Source organism: Papaver somniferum, chromosome 1 (assembly GCF_003573695.1).
Source record: "Papaver somniferum cultivar HN1 chromosome 1, ASM357369v1, whole genome shotgun sequence".
In the NCBI taxonomy this organism is placed as follows: domain Eukaryota; kingdom Viridiplantae; phylum Streptophyta; class Magnoliopsida; order Ranunculales; family Papaveraceae; genus Papaver; species Papaver somniferum.
The window spans coordinates 247,059,265-247,079,376 of record NC_039358.1 but is presented as its reverse complement, the minus strand read 5'-3'; the positions used below and the strand labels follow the sequence as shown (position 1 = coordinate 247,079,376).

At 36.8% G+C, this 20,112-nt stretch overlaps 2 protein-coding genes and 1 long non-coding RNA gene across 3 annotated transcripts; all 3 read left to right on the top strand.

The window, feature by feature from the left end:
* The first annotated feature begins 1,074 nt into the window (after positions 1 to 1,074).
* Positions 1,075 to 2,772, top strand: LOC113324152 (UPF0481 protein At3g47200-like). The gene has a single exon (XM_026572482.1). The coding sequence runs from the start codon at positions 1,149 to 1,151 to the stop codon at positions 2,703 to 2,705; it is 1,557 nt and encodes a 518-aa protein (XP_026428267.1). The 5' UTR covers positions 1,075 to 1,148; the 3' UTR covers positions 2,706 to 2,772.
* Positions 2,773 to 8,122: 5,350 nt separating this feature from the next.
* LOC113340180 lies at positions 8,123 to 8,628 on the top strand. The gene is made up of 2 exons (XR_003355357.1): positions 8,123 to 8,293; positions 8,397 to 8,628. It is a non-coding gene; the product is annotated as an uncharacterized LOC113340180 (long non-coding RNA).
* Positions 8,629 to 14,188: 5,560 nt separating this feature from the next.
* Positions 14,189 to 19,557, top strand: LOC113324145 (histidinol dehydrogenase, chloroplastic-like). The gene is made up of 15 exons (XM_026572475.1): positions 14,189 to 14,375; positions 15,087 to 15,208; positions 15,303 to 15,355; positions 15,499 to 15,571; positions 15,680 to 15,781; positions 16,096 to 16,197; positions 16,299 to 16,370; positions 16,462 to 16,524; positions 16,637 to 16,678; positions 16,787 to 16,846; positions 17,089 to 17,199; positions 17,469 to 17,639; positions 17,829 to 17,919; positions 18,157 to 18,438; positions 19,209 to 19,557. Exons 1-14 carry the CDS (start codon positions 14,258 to 14,260, stop codon positions 18,429 to 18,431), a joined length of 1,455 nt encoding a protein of 484 aa, XP_026428260.1. The 5' UTR covers positions 14,189 to 14,257; the 3' UTR covers positions 18,432 to 18,438; positions 19,209 to 19,557.
* Positions 19,558 to 20,112: the final 555 nt, after the last annotated feature.

Here is a 20,112-nt window from a genome sequence, read left to right as displayed (position 1 = left end):
TCCCGTCCCATTTAATAATTAGGCTGGATAAATAGGCCTCTAACTCGATTTTGATTAAACTTGCCTCAACAATTAAAAGATTTCCAACCTCAGTTTTTTTTTTCCAATAAATTTACGCAGTTACCATTATTTTTTTCAGCCTATCTACGAAAATGTCTAAGAGAAAAGAAACTGCGTCCTTTTTAAGGTGTATTTTCGAACTTTCATTAATGGACAGACACCAAATCCGATTTGTTTGTGTTAAATCGAAAAAAAGTCATGTCCAAATGTTGATACAAAGTCACCATGTATAAAGTTCTCCCTCGCTTCCATTGGTCAGCCTAATAAGAGTATGTATATTATATACTCTTTAATCAACATGCAGATCCTGTCTCAGTGGTTTGGATGTCTACTAGGGAGCTGATAGTCTTGGGATCGTACCTCAGTGCTTTCACTAAGAACGGAAACTCGGGCCTGATTATTCGAAAATTATTGACTGCTTAGATGAATTTACACTGACTATTAACTAGCTTAACTTAATGATTCAAATAATCATTAGACTGATCGTCTACTTAGACGAATTTAAGCTAATCATTAGACTAGTTTAATTATAAAGAACAATTTTGGTATCAAGATAAATATTTGGATAAAGAAGCGTGTCTTCCTGACCGGGCAAGAGCTAAAGTCACAAAAGGTGGACACCCTCCAACTAATTTAATTATAAAGGATAATTTTTGTATTAGGATAAATATTCATATAAGGTAATATGTTTTCCCTTTTCCTGGTTGGGCAAGAGCTGAAGTCCCAAATGCTTGACACCCTCCAACTTTCACCCCAATAATTAACAGCAATCCACGGCACACCTTAAATTTTTCCTTGGGTCCCATCCATGGGAAAAACAGGAGGGCCACCGGAGACGAGAGTCACGAGACACGCTGTTTAACCTTGGCCATGAGACGCTGATGAAAAATCAAAATGAAGACTGTTCAACCTTGGTCATCCCCACCCAAGACGAGCACCACACGTTGATGATAAGATAATAATCTATTTATAGGCCGAGTAGCAATCGAAGGAAATCACACTCCAGAGATTCTCCCTCTACATTCACGTTGCTTTACCTTTTGGTTGTGTAAAAGACTGTCGGAGAGTCTTTAACTTACATCGATAAAATGTTTTTTGATACAAAGCAACCAAAGATGAAAGGCGACGGTGGAGCATCCATTTCAATTAGAATTGCTTATTCTATGAAGAAAAAGCTTGAAATTTGTGCACCCCATTCGCGTAGTTCGGGAGGATGCTCTATTCATAGGGTTCCTGAAAGGTTTCACAAAATGAGAGAGCCTAGTGCATACAAGCCTGAGGCTGTCTCTATTGGTCCTTATCACCGTGCAAACCAAAGTTTAAAAGTAACAGAAGATTTGAAGTTGTTGTATGCACACAAATTACTTACCGCAAGAGCTGGAAGAGAAAGTTCTAACTTGTATCCGCGAACAAAGGAGGAAACTCGCACTATTAAGTTGGACTCATCGGGAACACTAGTTGCGACACAAGCGTGGTTTGCAATAGTAGATGAGTGTGTTTCATCTATTACAGAGATGGAAACAAAAATTCGTGACTGCTATTCAGAACCAGTTGACCTCGACAGTAAAGAATTTGTCGAAATGATGATAATCGATGGATTGTTCATAATTAAGATGTTAATAAGGTACTCTATGGGGATTTATAAAATTGCAGATGACCCGTTACTCGACAACGCCTGGCTCTTGATGATGGTCCAACAGGATATGTTCCTTCTTGAAAACCAAATTCCATTGTTTGTCCTTGACCGCTTGGCCAAAATCGTTTTAGAAGAGTTGAGGCATATGTCCCTGACCAAGGTTATTCATACTTTTATTATCACCAGAAACTTTCAGCAGATATTGCCAGCTAAAGGAATGATACTTCCTGAAGATCATCCGGATCCATGTGAACAAGCCAAGCATTTACTAGATTTTCTTAATATACTTATCCAACCTCCTGCTCATATATATTCGGCATCCTCATCATCATCCTCATGGAAAATAGTACAGGTTCTTACGAAGTTAAAAACCAACGCGGTAGTCAAGTTCACAAAGCTAAAACGTACTTTTATTACCGATGAGGAAAGGGAAAATCCTTCAGATACATCAATCGATTTTTTTTTACCAAGTGCCACAGAGCTTAGGCTTGCAGGAGTCAGGTTCAAGAAGGGGTCTGCACAAGGAAGTTTTTTGGATATTAAATTCAGTCGTACAGGCATTCTGGAAATTCCTCCATTACGTATCTTCGACGAAACTGATCCATTGCTTAGAAATCTCATCGCTAGTGAACAATCATGTGGTGGAGATTACTATATAACTTCATATGTTTGCATGATGGATTTTCTTATAAACTCTGCAGATGATGTAAAGCTTCTACGTAAACGAGGAATAATTTCTAATTATTTAGGCTGCGATGAAGACGTCTCTGATATGTTTAACAAGCTTTGCATTGGGATAATACATGGTGGTAATTATTATCAGAATTACATCAGTGACATAAACAACTTTTATAAGAAGCGCCGAAATATTTGGAAAGCAACTTTGAAGCGCGAGTATTTCAAGAGTCCATGGACGATTATCTCGTTCCTCGCAGCATTTCTACTTATTGCACTTACGATCATATCCACTGTATTTACGATCCTTTCATTTCTTATCCCCAAGTCGTGATCAAATGCTCTCTATGTATTAGTAGTTTTGGATGCAAGTACACGTTCAAATGAACGGTTCCTAGCTAGTTTATTGTGGTTGTTGCATGTCTTCGGTTCTATCCTTAGGCTTGTGTATCCGTAGGCGTGTGTTTGTTTACTCCTGACTCATCTGAGTCATCTATACCTGACTGGAATCACCTGACTTGAATCAGATTTGACTCAATATATTTGTTTGAATCAGATCTGACTCAACAGATTCAAAAAAATGTGATTCAGTGTTTTGATCCCATGAGTCAGGGATATTTTGTTACCTGACTTAAACGGATCCGAGTCAAAAATTAGGTCTGAGTTAGAGATCGAGTCAGATCTAACTTAAAATTGAAAACAAACGGTCTGACATCTGACTTACGACGAGTGAGAAATTGACTGGAATTCAGATCGCGAGTCATATGCAAAGGAACATGTTCTTAATGTTTCTTAATGAATCTGATCATCTTGTATGATATTTGAGATTCTTATAATATCAAAACAGGTGTTGTAATAAAAACGATTTAATTCGTGGACGATATCTCAGCGACGAAGGCGTTTGTGGACAGAAAATTTCCTTGGCAAGTGAAGATACACTGGATATGTTCTGTAACAACATTTTTCTAGGATAGTTGAACATTTAATGAGTGAGAAGTACAACAGTCTAGGATATGTCAGCAGGATCATCTCAACAGTCTACAACTAAGGGACAGCTCAACATTTTTCTTGGGTAGTTGACAAGATAAGAAATACCGTAATGTCCTATAATAATAATATATTAAAGTGGGTTTAGCCTAGTTGACTAGTGTTTGGTACATTTTTAAAATACATATTACTATTTGGTTTTAAAAAATATAGTTTGGTCCTAGGATGATGTCATGAATGATGTAATTATTATTTGGTGAAGATAAAAATATCCTTTTGGGACCATATATATAGGAAAAAAATCCTATAAAATATCTTATATTTCAAATTCACTTTCTCTCTCTCTTCTTTAGTTTTAGATATAGTTTATCTCCTTTTCTCTCTTTTTTCCATTTGTTTTCCTGCTAGTGGTGAAGAAGATGAAGATGATGATGAACGATTCTCTCTTCTGTCCATTTTTTTTCTACTAGTGATGAAGAAGATGAACGATGATGATGAATACGACGAAGTTTTGCAGGTTTTTTTTTGATGTTTCTTGTTGTTTTGATGATGAAGACGGTGATGTTAACGATTTTTCTGCTATTTATGATGATGATAAACCTTTATCATCTTCACATGCTTTGGGTAAGTTTCGGATCTACAAAGGAACCTTGAAATCTTTTGATTTCTTCATCTTTTTCTTTTTCTTTATCATCACTTTGATCTTCTGTTCTTGATTTTTGGATATGTTGTTGTTGTCGTTCGTGTTGCTGTTGAAGATAAAGATTAACCCTGTTGTTTCTCGTGTTGAAGATGAAGATGAACTATGTTGTTGTTGTTGTTGAAGATGAAGAATGATGAAGACGACTAAGTTCATCAAACAGAATGGACTCGTGTTTGATGAAGATGAACTTTATTGTAATCTAGGAAATAGAGAAGGAGACATAAAGTAGAGGGGAAGAAGAAAGAGAGAAATTCTTATTAATGTGTACAATAGAATAACATTAGATCCTCTATTTATAGGGATAGACACAAGGGCATCCCTGTAATAAACGGAATTTTCCCTAGATATTCTTAACATAATTACATGTTTATAACACTTCCCCGGATGACATTGTGTCTAAGCTAATTGTCTCGTTAAAACCTTGTCAGGAAATTCCAAAAGGACAAAACCTGATTGAAGGGAAAAGAGTACAATTGAGAAAACTTAGAAAAGATTTGGACACGCAAATGTTGCCTCATTAAAACCTTGACAAGGAAAACTCAATGGGAAAAACCTTGATGAAGAAAAAAGAGTACAACGTGATAGTCCAGTAAAATACCTTCTAATTTGATACTCCCCCTGATAAGTACGTCAGTTAAATCTTGGCTTGGAAAACTTCGAGTCGAGCCAATTTCGATAAACGAATTTCTTGAATGCTGGAGATAGCAATACTTTCGTGAGAAATTTCCTAGTTGATGAGCTCTTCTTTTCTGTTAGTCTTCTAATGGTAGTGTTCTCGAGTCTTCACGCTTCTTTAAATACATTGAGGACTTGCTTCTTGGATTACTAGCTTCTCGAAGATTATTTGTAGAAGTAGCTTATGTAATTAATTCAAAAAATTGCCAATACGCAATTACAGTACCATAGGTGTACGAATTGTGATATCCAAATTCATAGGAGGTGGTTATGTTGATGTGGTCTAATAAAATGACCTAGTTAATGGTGGGAATCCACCAAATAACCAAAATCCATAAAACTCCCCTTGGATGACCACCATGTTGAATTAATTTTCCTCACTGAAATCTTACCAGTAAAACCCAATGGGAAAAATTTTGGACGAAGGAAAAAAAGCACAAATATCAACATTTTGAAAGAAAATTAAACGTCAACAAGATGTTGCCTCGTTGAAACCTTATCGGGAAAACCACATTGGACAAAACCTGAAACGAAGGCAAAAGAGTACAACTTTTGACGTAAATATGGATGCTAACCCAACTATATCGGTTTTATAGAAGACATGCATCAAAATAATAACTCTTGTTTATCTTAAAAAAAAAAGTTTACGCTAGCATAATTCTAACTGCAGATTTAAGAAAAATAATATTTATGCTGCGAAAGCATGGATTTTTGTGTTTTGAATGACTCTTCAAGAGACCTATAACGTTGAAATCATCAACTAATTAATCCGGAGTTTTGGTTTTGCACCAAATTCCTAAAAACACATAAAGGATTGTTAAGCCTTATGTAAGCAAATAAGGTGGTTGCCGAAATATAATTTGAATCCTTCAAGGATTACAAATTTAATATGTTCTCCGACCACATTTCTTGTGTGAATGCGATATGAGTCCTTCAAAGACTACCATGCCAAGTTCATTGTATAAAGAGAACAATTAGTAAATCAATCTTAGGGTCTGAAAATAAATAAGACCATGAATCGTTTTTAAAAACATACAAATTTCTCGTATAACGACGCATTATGACTACACCAACCTTTAGGTAATAGGCTTGGAAATTTTAAAGTTGTTAAGTTTTGGATCCAAAAATGCATCATCCGAGAGATTAATCCATACTAATTTAGATTGCATCAACCAATCATATATGTCGATATTCCTATGCAGAGAGTTTAACAACCGTCATCTTTTATTATTTCAGTAGCTACTGCAAATTAATATTCGACAATGTTAGCTAACTATGATCCCACACAATTCTCAAGTATATGCATATCTTGAAAAATTCACAGAAATACTGGTATCAGCGCCTGTGGGCATTATAATCTCCCCATCTTCCAGTGAGGAGATATGAACTATGAGAATGTGGATCTTGTTTTGATAGACTCTATTGAAGTACTATATGTAGCTTATTCTAAAATGTTACTTTTTGCTATATGTGATTGGATTTTCCTTTCAAGAGGCAAAAGCTTATATAAAAGAAAAATGAGATATTTCACACCTATTGATAGTGACAACTTTTTTCGATTTCATCATGTTAGGAGAGAAATTAATATAACTTTTAAGTTAATTAACATAAGATTTTGATAGTGTATGCCCTCCCCTGATCATGGTTAAAATTTTCTTTTTATCTCGTAAAGTATTATCCAATTAATTCGAGACATATACTCATTATGAAATTTCTTTCGACATAAGGAAAAAAAAAAGTTTTCTTAATAGACATACATGTTTAACATCAACCATGGAGTGCATTTGGAACCCAAAATTAATTGGTAGAAAAGCATATAAAATATGTCAACTCTCCAAAAACAATAAAATTATGGACACTTATGTTAGCAAAATAAATTTATAGAAAGATCGATTAAGTCGCTTGAGGACTAATTATATAGGCTAACAATCCGGGTGCGCATCCTTTGATCTTTAGTGTCCAATTCGAACTACAAGTGGAAAAACTTCAAATTTTGGTGAATAATACAAGGAAGAGAACTAAATATTGCTAAATACCCCTCAGGAATGCAGCAATTCTCCATCTCATTGATGTTTGCAATTGTGAATACGCAATAACCAATCTCATCCTTTTAGGATCCATAAAGAAATCTAATTCCAATTGGTTTAAATGATTCTTTTGAGAAAAATAAAAATTATCGTATTCTTTGTAGATAAAAATCTACTTTTTGGTTGACTTAAAGAAATAGAAATCAATAACCAAAATTGGCTAAAAAAAATAATCTTAGAATGCCAACTTTTACAACTCATTATAGAGAGTTGTTGGAAAAAAACCAACATCAATCGGTTTGTACAATTAAAAAAAAATTGAATCGAAAAATTAAATTATTTTTTTTTGTCATTTTCAATATTGCATAGTCATCTTTGTAGATGATGGATGATTTCTTGCAAAATAAAATAAAATAAATAGAAATCATAAATTACATGATCTTTGTCTAATGGATAAAAGATACCAAACTTAATTGGCCGTAGGTTTTTCAACCATGCACGTGATTAGTTACCGTAAAGGTAATTAACTTGTGATAGCACCAATTTTTGGTGATTACAGTTTCATTAAAGGAATAGGAACTGTAAATCACCTTTCGATAATTTTTTCTTTACGAAAAAATAAGAGAAGAAATAAAACACCAATTTTTTTAACTTTTTTTGGTGATTACGGTTTCATTAGAGAAATAGAAAACAGTAAACCATCTTCCAATGAATTTTTTTTTCTTTCTTATAAAAAGAAATAGAGTAAAAGAAAAAGAAAATATTAAACTTATCCCTTAAATACACATAAAGGAGGGATTATATATATATATATATATGAATGTAACGAAATGAAAATCGAAACAGGGAAATATAGATCAGTTATTATAGCTTACCAATTAGGCAACTTTAGATAATCAAGACTAATATATGAGCCTGTTAATATATGACTATTGCATAGCCACTTAATTACTCCGTAAGTGCTTAGAGCACCGTCTACAGTTGCAGTGAGAGAGCGGTCATGAAAAGCACCTGAAGTATCCAAGCGAGATGAGCTATGTGGTACATGAAAATATAAAAAAATCAAAAACCAAAGTTAGGTTGACTTGTGTATATACTATATATATAGTAACTTTCAATTAACCGACGATTTTAAAAGTACAAGGAATTCGATCCCCTTTTAGCGCTACTATGAGCTATTTCAAAGAGGCACGACCAGTTCTTTTTATCAATCACTATGTTTCAGGCAAGTGAGGTGATTCTTCTTGTCTCTTAGACACGGTATATTTATATACACCAATTTTGGAGGAAACTGCCATGAAAGGAGCTTATTATAAATTAAAGGATATTGAGTTCATGTTATGTCGTGGCCAACTGGTAGATGCCATCCAAAATGCATACAATATACTTGTGCACCATGGCATTGACTATGAATGCCTATAAATAGAAACAGTTAATTATATCTCGATCAAACCAAATCATGGCTAAAGCAATGCACCTAAGTTTGTGTTTTATCATTGGATTTCTCTTCTTGGTTTTGGTTGTTGAAGCGTAAGTTGCCATTCATCTTGTTTTTTCTTTTCTTTTTAATCGATCTTGCTCTATTTAATGGATTTTTGAAACACTAATACGAGCATATGACATACACGTACAGGTACGACCCTGTTGAATTCGCAAGGTGCGATTGGAAGGATACAGTAGTTCCGACCGCGCAAGGATGTCATGAGTGTGATTCTAAATGTATAAACGCAAACTCATTTTTAGTCAGTCACACTGTATGCGACGATCGTTATTTTGAAGGTTTTGTCTACTGCATATGTTGCAAGGGAAGGATATAAACGTATGACTACATGGCTAGCGCTGTAGCAAGCTATAGGGTCGGTATGTTACCGATTATGCATCTTACTTTCTCGTTTCTTCGTAATAATAAGTTCCATGAACACGTTTTTGCTTAATTAATCATCAGTTTGATCATATCTTCCGCTACTGATCAATTGTTGATCTTTTATTCTATTTGTATCGTTGGTTCTTTTATCATCAAAATGTTTGCTTGTATCGCAAAATGTTTGTGTTGTTCGATTTTTAATTATCGAATTAATAATAGCTTTCGCAAGTGGCAACGGGTTAACCCTCCAAGATCGAAAATGCAACTGCAAAAATGCTAAAAAAACACATGATCAACCCTAGAAGTGTAAATTGGGTCGTGCCCCCATGAGAACAGCCCAACACATCATATTAAAATTTGAGCACAGCCTAGCACAACATGAGACTTGCCATAGCATGGCCCAACACGTTAGTTTCGTCGGTTGCGCTGGGCTAGCCTAATTGGCACAGTGGCACGGTACGACACGTTAAGAAAGCACGTCATAATATGCATAAAACACTACAAAATATATCAAATATTGTGTAAATTTCATAAGAGAGTCTTTATTTTAGCCAATTTTTGACATTAATCATTATACTGACTTATTTTTATAACAACACATAGAATAACTAAATATTTAGAAAATGTTTACTTTGAAAAACACAAAATAAATGTGCCTGACCCAGCACCGCATGACACAACAACTCTATCTTTCCGGCACAACAAAGCACAACACGTCATCCAACACAGAACATCACGGCACACCTTAATCCCGACGCAGCACAACACGTCACACAACATGCTAAACACGTGACTTCATGGACTGGGCCGGCACGTCCTACACCTCTGATCAACCCAAAAGTTAATAAGTATCGAGGAACTATAAAAGAAAACAGAATTGAGATAGAGACTTTAACGCGGTTGAGTTACTATCGACCTAGATCCATATATACAAACCCAGAAAGGTGAAACTATATTGATCTCAACAATTAGATGATATTGTGACGATTTTATAATTATATTTGCACACTTATTCATATAAATATCTTTGACTAGGTAAATATTTAGGAAACTATACACATTACGGGGAATGTTCTTAACTTGCAATCTTTAATTATCATCTCTATGAATATACTACACGGACGCCTCGCTTGTCTTCTACTCATGGTAATTAGGACTTTTGGTATATGTGCTGCATTCTAATATTGCTCATCATTTTGGACTTGGAAAAATCAGGTTCCTGTAAATGTGATATCTTTCCGAACGGATTCTACATCCTTGCATTAATGGATAAGGCCTATTGATACTTTTAAGAAGTTAGTTTTCAGCTTAAATTGAAAAGTTAGAAATTGGTTTGGGAACATAATATTAGAATAGTTACCTTTTAAGAAAAGGTTTCCTTAAGAAGCAACTTTTTCGTCTAAATTAATTTTAAAAGTCAGAAGTTAGGTTCTTATAGCATATTTAGGTAACACTTTAGAAATTATTTTTTGACTTCTTGAAGTAAAAAAAATAAGTCAAAAATTCGTTGGGAACATAGTTTCTTAATGGTTTCTATACACGGAAAAAAAAGTTAGGTTCTTGTGAAACAAATTGCTTTTGCTTCTGAAATCTGAGATAATTTCTGATATGTATTTAAACAAGCTATAAATATAATTGCATAACGAATTTTAGAAGCAAAAAATTACATATTTTGTGAAATAATACTTTTAACATTTACTTTAATTTATGGAAGAACTACACAAAGGAGTTTTTAGTCGGCAATTGAGCAACAAGCTGGGCACCAACTCCTTTTTGAATAGCAACACCCAATCTATGAAAATAAAACTACTTAGGCCACTGCCAACATCATTACTAACTAAGCAGTTCTTAAGACGTTTGAAAAAACAAACAAAATCCTCATTAAGCTCTCCTAAAGTAGTGAAAGCCAAAACAACTAATCCAAAACCATGCGAATCACATTTACTCAAGTATTTATTACGCTTGCGCGAAATTGCCTTCAAAATAGCCTGGCCTGGGACGAAGACACGAACTCCGTCGTCATTGAAAGGTGAAACACCTGTAATATCCATACACACGTCTTTGCCGTTTTCCCATTTGAGCACCAGGATATCAGCGGGGCGTAGATCCTTGTTATTCTCTGATACCAAGCCCAAAGAAACTTCTTTGCGCGCAGGAACACTAGCTTTGTAACAAATATCCGCAGTTATATCATGAACCAAGTCATGAAGAAACTTAAGTCCAACATCCTTGGCACAATGAAGCGCATGATCACCAAAAATATCCATAGGCCTATTGCAATAAGAGCAACGCCCGTCTTCGACAAACATAGGAATGCCAAGACAATAACAAACCACTGCTCTGAACTGTCAAGGACCAAGACATTGATCTAAGCCACTGATGGGAACAACCACAATATAATATTGAGCATGCTTAATATGGTTGCATTGCCACAGAATAGAATCTCTTGCAGATAATATAAATTTGACAGAGATTTGCTTCTTAACAGCATCAAAATAAGTGATTGCCAAGGAGTGCATAATAGCGGCGCGGGGGGGGGGGGATTGTCATCGACGCAATAAGGGGAAGGAAAACCACATACCTGAATGAATTTATGAAGAGCCAACTGATAGGCAACACCATTGTCTGTAGAGAATAAGCTACCAAGAATCAACCTTCGCACCGAATTAGTCTGACTCTGAGAGGAAAGATAACAGTATGTGCGAGTATCTGACATGGTTTATATACAAAGGCCAACATCTTTGATGGGAAGGGTATCTAATCTCTGTTTCAAAGGCCCAAAGCCAGCTCCATCTCCCGTAATTAAAATCCTCAAATACTTGAGTAAGTGATCGTCAAAGAGGTCAGAGTCATGTTGAAGGGAAGCAGGATTGGTGGTGCGCATAGCAAAATATATTCTAGATAGCCCGACACAGTTAAGAAGAAGAGACATATCACTTTGAGGGTCTTTGAGTTTTTTGATAGAGGTCATCAGCTGAATAGTATTGTTCATCCTACTCAACACCATATCACTCATGAAATCCAAATCCAAACTCACCGGGCCACCCAAAAGCTTAACTCCTTTGCTAGGCCTACCAATGTCCTTGGGGAAAACACCTTTAGCAACGCTACGTGGATCTAAAATAGGCCAAAATGCGTCAGTTTTCTTGATGTTTAGATGGAGGCCCCTACTCGCTCCTTTGGATTCAATAATACTCAAGGACTTGGCAACTTCCAGGGTGTTACCGATGATAGTACCATCATCAAGGTACCAAGCATGCAAATCGAGCTTACACCGAGAAGTAATGGACTTCACTAGAGGGTGAAGTGTCAAAGCAAAAAAAGGGGACTGAGAGGATCTCCTTGCTGAACACCAAGTGCTGAAGACAGGATGTACTGATCGTAGTAAAGTCTAGCAGGCCTAGCATAACAAAATTCAACCAAACGAGAAATACCTGGAAAATGAAGCCGGGCCTCTCTAATGAGATCAAACCAGCACACCAAATTAAAAGCATTCAAAAAGTCAATAAGCAACATTGACATCTTATCCGAGTGCCCTCTCATCTCTAGCAAACCGTTTATAACATGAATCATGCTTTCTCCTCCTACCCGCACGCCAACCCCAAATTGATGATCCCCTAAGTATGATGACATGGCCTTACCGACGGAGTAAGGCAGCCACCTTATAGACCAAACGACGCCAGATAGTACCAACAACAATAGGCCTAAGCCCACCACCAGGTTTGAGAAGCGGCGTAAGCGGTGAATTAGCAATAAGCTCTCCTAAGACCTTGGGGCACTTGCCTGCCAACCAAAGGTTAACCACCCATGTAAACGAAGCCAGCAAATCAACTGCGGCAGCTGCACCACTCATAGCGTCGACTAGATGTTGTGCACGCAAACCATCACGCCCACAAGAAGTACCTCTAGGGAAACTCTTGATTTCCCCAAAAACAGCCCTTGAATCAACAATTACAGGGTAACAAACGAAGTCCTCCTCCGGATGGAAGTTGGTGGTGATGCTTGATGCTTTGATTGTAGTTCAGTCAACATATCCTCGCTGCGAGGAGCAATCCCGTTCGAAGACAAGACACTAATCGTCGCAGCATAATGCCCAAAATCAATCTTCTTCCGGCAGGCACTTAAGTTTGCAACTTCCGGTTTTTTCTTGTTGTCCTGGTGGGATCGCTGATGGCATGGCTGATGAAGCCATTTAGAGATCAGCGTGTAACAACCCATAGGCTCCTTCAAGGCCAAAAGAGCATGCTGAATGGCAGCGATTTAGAGATGTTTTTTGTTGCTCGATCTTTCTTCTGCTGATCGTTTGGCTCTAAAACGCGTAAGTGTGCAAATGGGGAGACGAAGTAAACGAATCCAACCAACTAAGTCAGACGGTTTACGAAGAATATTGTCCAAGCAGTCCTTCAAGGTACGGGAGAAAACTAACCTGCACTGATATGAAATGTTGTTCATAGAGGAAAACTGCCTTTGGAAAACAGCATTAAGCAAGTCAGTGGACAGAGAAAAAGCCTCATCCTCACAGCTTGCTGTGAAAGCCTCCACTGTTGCTTCAACTGACACAATCGAAAACTGTGAGTCCTCCATGGCTGGCTTGTCCACTCCGTAAACTAGGAAATCTGCAGAGATGTCGTTGAAGGGACCAGCAATAGTATTGCCATGAACACCTTCCAGACCTTTACAAGAGGACCTCCAAGTATGTAGGTTCATGCATTTGCAGCACAACCACATACGCAGTTGTTGGAGCAAAACTTCCCAAGCACAGAAAACCTGCAAATCTTTAGCGATGATGTCTCTTCAACTGGCCTTGTTAAACTCCGAGAAAAAGTGTTTATCCTACAAATGACAGAGAATAGAGCCCCTAACATAACCTCTACCATTCACTCAATCGCGGAAACTGTCAAATTTTTTAAAATGGCAAAGACAATACCCTTTTTGTGAAACCCTAGCTCGAGAAAAAGCCGAAAGAAACAGCAACATGGAACCAATGCAAAGACAAAAGAAAAAAGGAAAAAGAAAGAGAAATCAAAACCAGGAAAAGCCGTGGATGAGACCAATTCATTGTAAAACTCTAGCTTTCAATCACAAGAGCTCTCCGCCGGAGCTCATCGCCAGAAAAATATAATAATAATAATAAATTATTTCTAACTTTTGGAAAACAACACTTCTTCGTGGAAAAGCATACGCACTTCTACTTTGATCGCCAAACAACCCAGAAACAAATTGTTTTTTCTTATAACTTTTGGATTTGAGTTATATAAAAATAAAAACATATTTGCTTCTAATTTGGAAGACACCCTCTTACAATTTTAATTTTTCAACTCATTTGGATCCACGTCAGCGGACAAACAATTGGTTGATAGTGGTCCATTTCTGCCAAGCAAGCGACATGACAGCTAATGGTTGTCGTGCCACTGCAATTGACATGACCTCTCGTGCTCAACCCTCTGGTGAAAATGTACATATCCAAGCCCGTTCTGGCACTGGGGCTAGTGGTCCATTACTGATTCACTGTCTTTCGCCACTATCACCAAAAGAACATAAAATAAAAAGGTGCATAGGAAACGGGATTGACCAGACCAGACCAGACCAGACCTTTAAAAGTCTAAAACCCTAATTGGTAATCAAATTGGATGGATATTCAAATTGTTTCTCTTAATCAGAGGAGCAATTGCTTAATTCGGAATCCCCAAATCTCTGGGTCCTTCTCAAAAGCTTCATCATTTCACTCTCTTCTCTGTTTCTCTGCGAGTAAGTAGTAATCTCTTTATAAAGTTTTGACTGTTAGCTACGAAATTAGTGTGTTTTTCTTGATGTAGTAGTGTTAATTTGTTTTTGATAAACAAGTTAGCTTAATTCAGTGTTCATATTAGGAGAAAAAGTGTAGATATTGACATTTCCATGAGATAGGAACTGATAGAGAAAGAACAATGTCTGAATTTTGAATATGCGTTCAAAGTGTTTGTTAATTTGTCCCACTGGTGGCAAACTTGTTTTTGTCATGTGGGTATTTGTTACATGTCTCACTTTGTTTGTTGACATTGTAGTGCTCAGTTCCTTTCTGAAAAACAGCTTAGCTTAACTCCAGTGTTCATGTTAGGGTAAAGAATGCAGATATTGACATTTACATGAGTTAGTGATTAATCATAGTGATAGAGATAGAACAATGTCTAAATTTTAATTGTGCGTTCAAGATGTTTGTAAATTTGTTTCGCTGGAAAAAGTTGTTTATTATGTGGATATTGACATTTCCATGAGATAGTGAGAGGTATACATAAAACAATGTCTAAATTTTAATAGCGCGTTCCAGGTGTTTGTTAGTTCGTCCCACTAGTGGCGAACTTGTTTTTGTCACGTGGGTATTTGGTGCATGTCTCATTTTGTTTGGTGATGTTGTGAAATGGGAATTTTTATGAACCTCTTAACATAATTAAGTTAACTAGGTTGTTCTTGTTGTGACAGAACCGAAGAATAATACTATAAGGTGTGCAATGAAGTCTTATAGGTTGTCAGAGTTGTCAAAGACTGAGGTTGATTGCCTTAAGGCTCGCCCTCGTATTGATTTCTCTTCCATTTTTAGTACGGTAAGGTTTTATAGTTAATTATTTTCCCATAAGTTTACTTTGCCTGAGAATTGAGTAATCACGTGCTTGATTTGTGGTGATTGTACTAGAATAGGTCCAACCCATTGTTGATGATGTACGGAATAGAGGCGATGCCGCTGTTACAGAGTTGGTGCTTCTATGATTCTTGGTTATATTGTGTGCTTTATCTCTCACTGGAAAGGCTATTGCAATTTCCTATTTATTTTCTTAAGCTGGAGTCTTGTATATGCCTAATCAGGATTTTATCTGGCTGTTTGTTCATTTTGTAGTTATACCTCGAGGTTTGACAAAGTTTCCCTTGATAAAATCATTGAACGAGTTGCTGATCTTCCTGATCCTCAGGTAGGCTGAATACCAATATTATTGTCGTCTGTGAATAACTAAGTGTAATACCAAAACATCTTGATTCAGCTGTATACAGCTAAACACTCTCCTTTGATGTGGCCACAGCTTGATCCAGCGGTTAAAGAGGCATTTGATGTTGCGTACGATAACATATATGCCTTTCATTATGCTCAAAAGGCTCCTCCAGTTGAAGTGGAGAACATGAAAGTAAGTAAAATATCACTCCGTTCCTTTTATTTTCTGTTCCACATTTTTCAGTATTATTGGCAATCAAATAATTGTTTTTCAAGCTAAATGAGGACTCTGAAATGATGGGTGGTCTGAAGTTCACAACCCCTCGTCCCTTTTTTAATCTCTTTCGCAAGCCTGGAATAGTTTACTCCAATTCAAAGAGCCCTGAAGACCCTCGTTCATGTATACACGCGGATGGACAGTAGGAAAATCAATAATGAGATGAACATGTTGTCCACTTTTTTCACTAATGGAGCTCATATCGTTAATTTGACCCTTTATTTGGTCAGGGTGTTAGATGCAAGCGAGTATCAAGGTGCATTACTTCTGTGGGTCTTTACGTTCCGGGGGGAACTGCAGTTTTACCTTCAACAGCTCTCATGCTTGCAGTGGTAATTTGTTTAATTTGCTGTTTAGAAGTGAAATTCCATATTTGTTACCCCATATGCTTTATGGTAAATTTTAATTTCGATAATTATTTGTTCTGCACCAGCCTGCACAGATTGCAGGATGCAAAATTGTTGTTCTGTCCACGCCCCCAGCAAAAGATGGCAGCATCTGCAAGGTTATTACTCACCGATATACTCTTGTGACTCTTAGCACTAATTACATTATAAGCTCAACAAATAACACTTTCAATTTCATTCTCTCTCTAGGAGGTGCTTTATTGTGCCAAAAAAGCAGGTGTGACTCATATTCTTAAAGCTGGGGGAGCTCAGGTAGTGTTTGTAATTTATCTGTAACCTTTATGATATCAATAGATCCTGTAATTTTGCAAAGACATACAGTTTCGGACAGAAAAACTAATATCAATCTTATCCATATATGCAGGCCATTTCAGCCATGGCGTGGGGGACTTCATCTTGTCCTAAGGTCCTAACGTTCTCCACCATTTTCATCAATTTGTTAGGAATTCATTTTGGTTGATGCATTGTTCCTCTGTTACAGCTAATCTGTATGGTCACTTTATTTTATTTGCAGGTGGAGAAAATTTTTGGACCTGGAAATCAGTATGTCACTGCTGCAAAAATGATTCTTCAGGTACTTTATATGATTTCTTCTATTTAAGCACTCATTACTTCCATTACCGTTTCTAGTTTTTTTTACCGCACCTTTTTGTTCTCACATTTTTAATGTTCTGTATCTATGTCAAGTTGCCTACCCAAACTTGTTTGGGACTAAAGGCTTACTTATTGTTGTTGGTGGTGGTGTATCTACGTCGAGTTCTTATGTTCTTGCTTGAAGCTTGATGTACTTATTCATTCTGATTTTTTACGATGCAGAACAGTGAAGCAATGGTTTCCATAGACATGCCAGCAGGCCCATCTGAAGTTCTGGTTATTGCTGATAAACATGCCAGCCCAGCTCATATAGCAGCTGATTTACTGTCTCAGGTGTTTATTCTTCATTTAGTTGACTGTGAACTACATGTACTGAATTATTTGGTATTTTCTTTTTCCTGCACAAACGATTCCTGTTCATTGAAGTATTCTATTTCTACTAGACCATGAATTGCATGTAAAAAATTAAATTATTCAGTATTTTCTTTGTCCTGCACGAATAATTCCTATTCATTGAAGTATTCTATTTCTACTAGGCCACTCAGTGTTGCTTGACCTTCTATTCGTTTGCATAAGCCTTATACTGTTTTTGGTGGATTCAGGCTGAGCATGGTCCTGACAGTCAGGTGGTGCTTGTAATTGCTGGAGATGGTGTAGATGTGGAGGCCATCGAGAAGGAAATCAGCTCGCAGTGTCAGAGTCTTCCTAGAGGAGATTTTGCTTCGAAGGCACTTGCCCATAGTTTCACTGTGTTCGCTCGTGATATGGTTGAGGTTAGCATTTGTTATCAGCTCTTTTTAGACCCTAACATACCCTAACGTAGAACAAATTGGACACATAATATTCGTATGAAAATTTAGCAGAGAAGCAGATATGTTATTTTCGCTGCAGAATATGAGATTTGCATTCTTCAATGTGTATGTTAATTTAGGACTGAAATCTCGGTTATGATAAACCTCCAGGCCATCTCCTTTTCAAATTTGTATGCCCCAGAGCATCTGATAATGAATGTCAAAGATGCAGAGAACTGGGAGGAATTCATCGAAAATGCAGGTAATTGTATGTATTCAAAAATAGGAGATACAATTGGTATTCAATTGTACTTCTATTTTTGCATGAAAAACTTTTTCTTAACAGGCAGAACCATGAAAATCCCAAATGCAGCTTGTGAAATTCTGTTGTTCGATATGAATTTCATAGAAGATCAGCTCAACTTCTGCCTAATATAACTTACTTCAACAACTTTCTGTATCTATAACTTACTTCAACAACTTTCTCTATCTATTGCAGGTTCAATATTTTTAGGGCCTTGGACTCCCGAGAGCATGGGAGATTATGCAAGTGGGACTAATCATGTTCTCCCAACCTATGGGTATTCAAGGATGTACAGCGGGGTGTCTCTAGACTCCTTCCTCAAGTTCATAACTGTCCAATCCTTAACAGAGGAAGGATTGAAACTGCTTGGGCCGCACGTGGTAAAGATGGCTGAAGTTGAAGGACTAGAAGCTCACAAGAGAGCTGTAACGCTTAGACTCCAAGATATTGAAGCCAGGGTCCCAGTATGAAAACATGGTAAATGTCACTAAGCCCTTATTTTCTCTGTAATTCTGTCTGCTATTATCCATGATACTGAAAATAGCATCATAGAATGTAACTTAGATATCAGACCTGTAAGTTGCAGGAGACACTCTTATAGCTGTAATTCTGTCAGCTACTATCCATGATACTGAAAATAGCATCATAGAATGTAACTTAGATATCAGACCTGTAAGTTGCAGGAGACACTCTTATAGAACGATAGATTGGTTCTTAGAGATCCTGAGTGCATCATAGAATGTAACTTAGATATCAGACCTGTAAGTTGCAGGAGACACTCTTATAGAACGATAGGTTGCTTCTTAGAGATCCTGACTAAAAAAAAAGTTGTGGTCATATCCAAAAAAGCCAATGGCAAATACCATGGGGTCTCTCTGGAGATCAGATGGAGCTAGCTAGCTAAGCTAATATAGTCTCATACTCTCTCTGGAGGTCAGATGGAGCTAGCTAGCTAATATAGTCTTATACTCCTCGTCCAAGGACAGACCTTCTCCTCAGACCTTCACCAACCAACTCTTTGCCATTGGCATTATCTACTCCGGCGCATATAAACCGATTTACCTTGATTTACTTTGTGGATGTGGGATTATTTTATTGTCTTAAATATGGTAATTAATGTAATAAACGTAGTTGGGCGAGAATCTGGTGCGGGCCATCTTTTAATTCTACATGCCCAGCTAACATAAATAGAACGAAGATAGGCCCATGTGTATTAGTTTTTACCTAACGGTTGATTTTTGGTTCAGGGTTTTTACTGCACAGCACACTGGGAGAACTGAAAAGCTCCAACTTTTTCAATTTCTTTTGGTGATAAAAGAAAAAACGAAGTCTGTTATTTTTTTTATTTTTTTTTGCTGTTTTTCAAATAGCCTGTTCTAAATTATTGTATCATTAGTTTTGGATCTGTGAGAATGTTTCAGTTCATCAGAACCTGTCCCTTCCTCCGGCTTTCAGTTCATGTGCTCTCCGGATTTCAGTTAAGAAGGAAGATTTTGATTTATATCAACGTAAGGCTAACTTCTAAGGGCAAGATTGAGCTGTTAGATTGGCCAAAAAAGTGTTGTAAATAAAAAAAAAGTGTGGTCTAAAAGTTAACACTAGTTCTCTCTCCTAATAAGTGCTCGCAGTTTAACTAACAGCCAGATTGAAACACTGAATCATTCAGTGCTGAAAAAGTAACCTTAGCTCTGAACAGTTCAGCGCTCACAAAGATCACACGGATCATGAAAATCACAAAATTTAATTATTTTTTTTCGAACTCAGGTCACTGGTATTATTACCCAATAACTTTACCATTGTACTACAGTGATATCGATGAAATTTAAAGCGCTCATCACAAAATTTGATCTGACGGCTGAAGTTTAAAGCGCTGAACCAAACAACGCTGGGCAGTGGTCCCATCTGACGTGGACTGCTAATCCAGCTGCTAGATTAACACTCACATATGACTTAGAAGATTATCCTAACTGACGTGGACTGCTAGATAAACTGATAGATTAGAAGATCATAAGACTTAATCCGAAACACCTTGAAAACATTAGACCTAAGAAAAAAGATAAAGAAAGATGAACCCATCCTGAATCAAATGCTTCTACAACCAGAGCAAGGATGAACAAAATTTATTTTTGACTCTAGTTAGATAAGAAATGT